Genomic DNA, 8,859 nt, shown 5'->3' with positions numbered 1-8,859 from the left:
AAGAAGGTGAAGCAGAAAATTATTTTCTGTTTAATTATTCTACTACACAAAATTACAAGAAAAAGTATTTGAACCCTTTGGAATTACTTGGATTTCTGCATTAATTTGTCATAAAAATGTTCTGATCTACATTTAACAAATCAAATTCAAATAAATTTTATTTATATAGCACTGTTCATGTTTAAAGAGAATGCTCAAGGTGTGCTGTACATAAAAATAAAAAAACAAAATTCCCCACACATGCAATAAAATAAGATAAACCCTTCATAATAACAAACACACAAGTGAAATAGAAAAGGAAAAGCTAAAGTTTTACCCTTTAAAGTAACTTGACGGCGCTGTCGACCCATTCCTCCTGTTCCCGGGACGACATGAATACGTCCACTCATCCCCAGCACCTCCTGCCCAAAAAGTCCCCAACCACAGGTACCGATGCTGGGCACACAAGACCAGACCGCTCTGAGGACCCAACAAGAGGACAAGCAGGGCCATAACTCCAGGATCCCAAACACTCCAGCCAAGAGTGAGAAGGCAATTGATATAAGTGTAAAAGTCAGAAATAAAATACATGAAATAAAACAGCCAAAAAATAAAAGTACAAAAAAATAGTTAATTCCTAAAATGTATAAAACCAGCTACAATGTAAAAATTATAAAATAGAATAAACATTTGATAAACACACTTTGCTTAAACTAATGTGACTTATATTAAGATCAGAACATGTTTTATTATAAATTCATGCAGAAATCCAAGTAATCCCACAGGATTCAAAAACTTTTTCTTGCATCTGTGTAGTCAAACTTGTGTTACTTTAATTGCTAAATATATTAAATTACATATCAAGTGGGGAACTTCCTCTAAAGTAAAGAAGTCTGAGTAATATTGTTTCTGCTTCATCTTTTCTTATCTAAAATATTTTGGATTGGTTAAGTTTAGTTGTTTTGTGTTGTTGTAGAAGTGTCAAACAGAAAAGTCTGTATAACTAAAAGACCTGCTTCCCCCTGGAAGCATCTGTGTGGTTCACAGACACACAGAAGAGGTGGGCAGATGAAGTTTATTTAGGGATATTTGTGGTCACTTATCTCCAATTTTTTTTCCACTAAATGTTCCTGGCTGTACTAAGGGGAAAGTTAAGCAACAAATGTGTTTATGGAGATACCTGGTATATAAGAGGGACTGATCCCCCCTGACAGTCAGTGACGGTCACAATGAAGTTCCTGATCTTGGCTTTGTTTGTTGCTGGTGGTAAGCTCCCCATTCTGTTTCTGCAATACTAAGCAGTCTGAACCTGAGAGGATTCCAAGTTATAACGCCAAGAAATGATTTCTATCGTTGTCTTGCAGCCTACGGTTGTGGCCTGCCCACATACCCCCCTGTTGTTACAAGGGTGGTTGGTGGAGAAGATGTGCGTGCGCACAGCTGGCCCTGGCAGGTAATACACACTTATCAATATTTTGATTTGGTTTAATAACTTTCTCGCTCATTAACGTGTGTGTGTGTGTGTTGCTGTCAGGTGTCTCTGCAGTACCTGAGTGGTAACACTTACTACCACACCTGTGGTGGTACTCTGATCGCCAACCAGTGGGTCCTCACGGCTGCTCACTGCATCGGGTAAAACAACATTTTCAATTGTTAACACGATCAACGTCATTCTAGTAGGTTCTGAAGGAGGAAAGCGGCGTCTTTTCTCCTTCAGAATCTACTAGAATTACGTTGATTGTGTTAATGGTTGAAACGTTTTAGTATGTTTAAAATTCTGTGGTGAAAAAAAAAATAAAAACAAAAACGGATAGAACTACAAATTTACAGGAGTGCATTTAAAGAGCATCCAACTGTACAGAAACCACCTACAAAATCTGGATGAGTTGTCTTTTTTTATCAACTATTTTATTCATACTGTAAGGAAGTCAATATTGGTTCATTTTGAACAATCCGACAACATCCGACATAAAATGTAACCAGTGGGACTCAGAGATAAATACCTGGTACTAAGGGTGTGCCAAAATATCGATATTGCGATATATCACAATATTTAGTCTTATTGATTCTCGATGGGTTCTCACTAAGTATCAATCTTTTATTTTCATTTGAAGAGGTTGTAAAACATTATATTCCTGTGGTGAGACGTTCCTTCAGAGATATATAGGGGCTTGCGTTGTCAGACTGGCTGTTGTTAGCACTAATGTGCCTGCTTGAATTATTGAATTTTTTTTTTTTTTTTTTGTAACAAAAACTTTACTAAGTAGTGGCACTGCTCTTCATGCTTAACACTGAAATTTACAGATAATTCCTATTCAATTGGTGTCAATGCTTGTCAAAAAAGTGTGAAGTTTCTTTGTATTTCTTGAGTAAAATAAATATGTGTACAAGAATTCATGGCGAATTCGTTCACATTTTAGTTTAAAAAAAATCATCCCACTGTTGTTTTTCTACATCAAAATAATAGAAAAATAAGATTATTAGAACATTAGACCACCTTGTATAGTCAATACTGCGAAATTCAAAGTATTTCCACACATTGGACTACAATGATAGCTTGATGTGACTGTGATGGCACTTGGTTGTTACAATCGAAATTGTATTTTCCAATATGAATTATGTTTGGGTAAAAACTTCATGAGATCTTGCTATCTGTGACTGCAGAAGTCGCACGTACAGAGTGTACATTGGAAAACACGACCTGACCGCCAACAACGAGGCTGGCTCCATCGCCATCAGCCCCGAGAGGATCATCGTCCACGAGAACTGGGACTCTTACAACATCAGGTCGGACATCATTCTGGGCTCTGGGTTTATGTTGCATATATGCTTCTAAATGCTTCTTCTATATGCCCTCTTCAGAAATGACATTGCCTTGATCAAACTGTCAACTCCAGTCACCTTCTCCAACACCATCACGCCTGCCTGCCTGCCAAACTCTGGTGAAATTCTGGATGACGGCGCTCCCTGCTATGTCACCGGCTGGGGACGTCTCTGGAGTAAGTCGCACTGAGTTCAGCCTTGACCTCCTTCTATGTCTTTGAAGTGTAATCCATATTCCAGCTGGGTGGGTGTTAGCAGGTCATCCAGATGGGATTTTCTCAGCAGTGCATTCCTCACTTCTACTCCCAGTTTCCCTCTATCCACTTTTAAATACAAGAAGTCTAAAAGCAGATGATCCTAATTTAAAGAAATTGTATGTTGAATTTGTATAAATATTGTTCATAACTATAAACTATCTGCGTTTTTTGTAGCTTAACAAACAAAAAACTGATCAAACAAACTTATGAAGCAAGAGATCCCAAACTTTATTTACCCACAATTCTCCTCTAAAGCTGGAGGCCCCATTGCTGATATCCTGCAGCAGGCCCTCCTCCCAGTGGTTGGACACTCCACCTGCACCAGGCCTGACTGGTGGGGCACTCTCGTCACCACGAACATGATCTGTGCCGGAGGAGACGGCGAGCTGGCCAGCTGCAACGTGAGTTCAACGACCCCATCTGAAATGAGATTGTGTGGAAGATGCAATACTGCCGTAGGACGTGTCTTTATTCTGCTATCTTTTGACTTTCATTGCACCTCTGCCGTCTTTCAGGGAGACTCTGGCGGACCCCTGAACTGTCGCAATGCTGACGGCTCCTGGGATGTCCACGGAATTGTGAGCTTTGGCTCCAGCCTGGGATGCAACTACCCCAAGAAGCCCTCTGTCTTCACCAGAGTCAGCGGCTACATCAGCTGGATCAACAATGTGAGTAAAGACAGATGTACACATCGTGTTTCAGAACCTTGAATTAACCTTTTTTTTATTTCTTCTAGGTGATGACCTCATATTAAGATGGATTTGTTTTTGCTTGTCCTGCATCGCTGATCATTGCACTTGACTATTCAATAAACAGTCCATGAATTCATTACTGCAATCATTTTTTTGATAACCAAAAAACAAAAAGTATATCGTGAGCACATTGTAGTTTTAAGTGTGAGGACTTTTGTATCATACTTCTTCTTGGATTTCAAAAATTAGGCTATCTCAAAAAAGGATATGTTGAGTTTTGAGGTCAATTTCTCCATCTCTCAAAAACTTCTCTACTAATCGACACATGTCAGTCATAGGAAACACAAATACGTCTTCTAGTAATGAAAAATGACTAAAATCAATGACTTACACCAAACTAAACCTTGACTTTCTGTCTTGGCTGTTTTTCCTATTACATTTGTCGGGAATTAGTGTTCCAGGAGGCTGCTTGCGCTACAGGTTGAGCGCATCCATCTGTCTATGTAGCAACAGATTTCATTTATCTGCAGTGCTTCAAGGAGCACAAAAGTCTCTTTCTTTGAAAAGAAAAAGCCACCAACATGAGCAGGTATACAGTATTTTCATGCCTAAGCTGAACCCCTGACGAATACTGAACTGGAATGTTCTGAACTGTTATTGGTGGAAGAGTGGCTGTAAAGCGTTTCCTCTTCCTGCCTCGGGTTTGCTCTTCCTGCAAGACTTTGTAGTAAATAATCAGTCTACATTCATTATAAAATATCATCAGAAAATACAGCAGAAAAAAAGATTCAGAGCTACATTTCTTTGAAAAAAATATATTACATTTGTAGTTGTACCCGTGTCAACATCTGGATCATGTGTTGAAAATAAAAAATCTGGGCTGAAAAAATGCCTGAAAACTCCCCTGACACCTAATGCAGAGGTCAGAAACAATAGTGGACTTTACAAACAACCTCTGACACGACGGTGTGATTTAGAACTGCTATGCTGATTTCATTGCAGCATGTCTGAACAAGCAAACGGAACCATTTTAAAGTTGACAAGTTTCCGCTTTTTGAGGTAACTGGATGCTAACTCAGTCAATACACAGAAACAGGACTAAGGTTGTGTCTGGATTCCTTCACTACATTGTGCACTTGTGCGTTTGCTATTTTGTAGGGCTGTCTGAATCAACAACTATGTCTAAATTCTCTCCCCAATTGATAATTACTAGTAACGAACAATCCTGTGCCCTAGATTTTAAAATCATTTGGCTTATTTACTGAAATCTTGAAGTAATTGATTTCACAAAGTAAAAACATAATATATATGAACATCTTACAAGGACTATTTATGAATTCCCTGTGTTCTAAAGATTAAAACTTGAATGGCATATAAAAAATAAAATAAAATACATTTTTTTCACATAAAAATGCAATGCATTTGTGGTCTATATTCACCAGTTTGTGTACAAAGACTTTCACTATTCATAGTGTACTATATAATGCGTTCACCATTTTCTACGGCTGTCAGAATGTATAATTCTAAAATCGAGTGCTTTGGAAATTTTCCAGAATTCTCTGCAAAAGACCAGTGTGCATCGATGCTTTCTAGATTATATAGACCTCAATGCATTGCATTTAAGCAGTTTTTGTAAAAAATAAATAAATAATTTGTGTTTTTGTTTGTTTTTCCAAGTTTTCATCATTAGAGTACAGTGGATTACTGAAAATGCTCATATTTATTAGGTTTTTACTTTGTAAAATCAGTGACGTCACATTAAAAAAAAAAAAAAAAAAATGTGTTGATGGTGTACATCAATTAAGATCCAGGGCACTAGATAGTCCTGGACTATATATTTTTTTGTTAGTTAGGGAGTATGTAGGGAGGGGTAGCCCTAATGAGCATCAGTGCACACTTGTTTCCACAGAGACTTCTGGGAAATTTCTAGGGCACTCCTACAAAATGGCAAACACGCTATGTAATGCATTAAATGGTGAGATAATTACATTTCCAAACCAAGTGCCCTAGAAATTTCCAAAAGTTTCTGCGAAAAACCACTAGATTGGCTAATGTGGACCACAATGCATTGCTTCCAAACGATTTTTCATGTGAAAAAAAAGAAAAAAAATTATATATAAAAATTTATATTATAAAATAAGTTTTCATTTTCAGAACACATTGATAGTCTTTGTAAAATCTTCATATTCATTAGGGTTTTAATTTTGGGAAATCTGTGACGTCATATTTGATGTATGACGAAGAAGAAGTGTTGATGTTCAGAATGATTTTAATTTTCAGGACACTTGATAGTCTCACGCTGTGCATTTTTTAGTGGTTAGGAAGTAGAGATTGAATTCAGACTCAAAACTCCTAAGTGACCCTGAACACCTCTTGATGTACTGAGGCTAATTAGGAAATGATAATCAGCTGTGATAATTAGAAACTTAGATCCGGTTTGACCAAGATGGAGGGAACAAAAACAAGGAAAAAAAACAAATATATTACAAATAAGAAATAATCTACAGTGATGGATCATTATGAAAGTAAGACAAATAACATTGTCTTTTGTGTTAATTATGTAGTTTGAGAACATCATTTTTTTTATCTTATTTTCAAACAGTTCAAATCAATTCTTGTGTATTAGCATCTCAAAGGAGTTAGCATTGTGCTGCTATACCACATCTTCTACTTCCTACTTACACTGTTTTTATTGTTGTTGCCTAAATTTGCAAAATTTGCATAAGAATCTTTAGGTAAGCTGTGACTTAACATTGACCATAAATGTTACTAAAGACAGTGGCAGAAATAACCTATTAGCAGGACGCTAACGCTATTAGCAGGAGGCTAATGGCATTAGCAGGACGCTAACACACAAATACCCTTAATTATGAATAACTCCCAAAGGATGTGTACAGTTATGTAGTTGAAGGATGATAAATTATCACTAGAAGATACTTTGCTAATTATATAACATCTGTGGATTGCCATGACCTCCACTCACAGCTAATTTAAAGACTTCATTGAAAATTGTGTTTTTAACATGTTCGTGTGGCATTTTTCTCACGATGAAGGATATGAGTATAAAGAAAATTAGGATTAAAATGGTATTTTTGAGTATTTCTATATTCACATCATTGTGTCAGGAGCAGGTGGAAAAAAATCCCTTTTAAAAAAGCTTGTAGTTGTTACATATTAACAAAATTGGTGGGCCAGAACCTCCCTGCTCTGCTCCATTCTGATGCATCCACCAGCAAACAAACAGATGCCTTAATGTCTCTGTTTTCTTCATTCAAGCTGGCATCTGGCTCAAAATTATATGCATTACTTTTCTTTCTCGTTTGTCTATTGTTGATGCAGATGATGGTCTGTAAACACACATCGACTTTCCTTTTTTCTACCATATCTCACATGTTCTCTGTTTGAAATATTTCTTGTTGACTCTTGTGTGTCCCTAAAGTGACAGAACTTAACAAACTTCATCCTCTTCTTCATATCTTCCTTTCTAATCGAAAAACCTTGCTGCCAGTATTAAACATTTTATTGATCAAATAAAAAAATCCCTACACATTTAGATTATATATATATATATATATATATATATATATATATATATATAAAGTTAATTTTGACAATCCCCATGCAGCCTGCTTTAACCGCCAGACATCTTCTTAAACTTTTAGGAGAGCTGAAGAAACTCACATTGAACTGCAGTGTTCTCTGATCCCCAGTTCAAACACAACACTGCCCTCTTCTGGTCACATGAATATTTTCATGCTGTGAGCCACAACTTTTTTTGACTGACTTTAGTTGTTGGAGGAAGTTATGACTAATAAATAAAAGGTAGTTTTTTTAAACTGAGAACTAAACATCATTAACCACCTTGTGTGAAATTTGGAGTGCGTTTGAAGCGGTTTGAAGAGGTTGAGGACGAATCTGCTGTTTGTCCGTGGAAACTCTGGAATATGAGACTGGGAACTATATAAACATCCTCAAAATTGATCAAATTAATTTCATAATATTTTAAAAAATGGTCCTAGGAGTGTAACAATTACCATATATCTTCCAATAGACGCCAGTCTCCAATAAATGCCGGGTCTAGCAGGTGTTAGTTGTGCTCAGGTGTCTGTGGTATTGGTTGTGATTCAGTGTAGCGATGGCAAAGAAAAGCTTCTTTGATTCAGCGGTTAAACTTCGTTCCGTGGCATCCACCAAAGAACATTCTGGTGAGGAATCTGCACCACATTTTCGGAGTAAATCCTAAACGTCTCAGAGAACGGTGAAACCAGATGGATGATTTTGAGAAGACGACTGTAGAACAAGCAAACAAGTGCCTGGTGGAGGTGCAGAGAAAGTGAATTAGAAGAACTGGTTTGAATATGGATTATTGAGCAAAGATGGAAAGGTGTGTGTGGAAAATGATCCTCAGTGAAGAGGATTTTTGGAGATTGATGATGCTTCAAAGAGAGCAGACACGTTTACAGCCAGTGATAATCTGAACATATTCTAATGTTTTCATCATTTCCATAAATCCTGAAAGGCTTATCTGGTGTCATATGGATTTTTTTGACCAAGTTTCACCACAAAATGAACCCATTAGCCATCACTATTCTGTCTGAGATGGAATAAACGTTCCAATTTTTGGAAAAAAATGCCCGGAGTGCAAATGGAAGATAAACACACAGCAAATTAGGCAGTGTAAATTTAATCGAATAGGAGTAAAGTTTACATCGAATTTAGTGATTATTTAGGTCCAAATTCCAAATGTCAAAACAACACTGTCCGCTAGAGTTAATTAAATAATACCAAAATAGTGTAAAATTCCAACACTGTTTAAACTGTTTTGCAGATAATATTTGACTCTGTACAGATGAACCGCTGCTGATGCTGATTGCATCTACCGTCCAATGTATGGAAACACTTTGAATTTAGCAAAGATGTGACCACAGAGTGATATCATGTTCTGTTTGTATTATATTGATGTGGAGAAACTGCAGTGGGCTGAGCTTTATGAAACTAAAATAAGAATGGATGTACCATCAGTACCATGTATTTATCTCAAAGTCCCACTGGTTATATTTTTTTGGCTTAAGATGTCCTGGATCGATTTTTAGGTCGGTGAATCGAAT

General features: G+C 36.9%; 1 protein-coding gene across 1 annotated transcript; it reads left to right on the top strand.

Annotated features, from left to right (window-relative positions):
* The first annotated feature begins 1,108 nt into the window (after positions 1-1,108).
* Positions 1,109-3,887, top strand: ela2 (elastase 2). The gene is made up of 8 exons (XM_024293437.2): positions 1,109-1,245; positions 1,344-1,432; positions 1,514-1,611; positions 2,644-2,766; positions 2,842-2,978; positions 3,315-3,460; positions 3,575-3,727; positions 3,796-3,887. The coding sequence occupies exons 1-8, from the start codon at positions 1,209-1,211 to the stop codon at positions 3,811-3,813; spliced, it is 801 nt and encodes a 266-aa protein (XP_024149205.1). The 5' UTR covers positions 1,109-1,208; the 3' UTR covers positions 3,814-3,887.
* The last annotated feature ends 4,972 nt before the right edge of the window (positions 3,888-8,859 follow it).

Source organism: Oryzias melastigma, linkage group LG7 (assembly GCF_002922805.2).
Source record: "Oryzias melastigma strain HK-1 linkage group LG7, ASM292280v2, whole genome shotgun sequence".
In the NCBI taxonomy this organism is placed as follows: Eukaryota; Metazoa; Chordata; class Actinopteri; order Beloniformes; family Adrianichthyidae; genus Oryzias; species Oryzias melastigma.
This window is presented reverse-complemented; position numbering and strand designations above follow the sequence as displayed.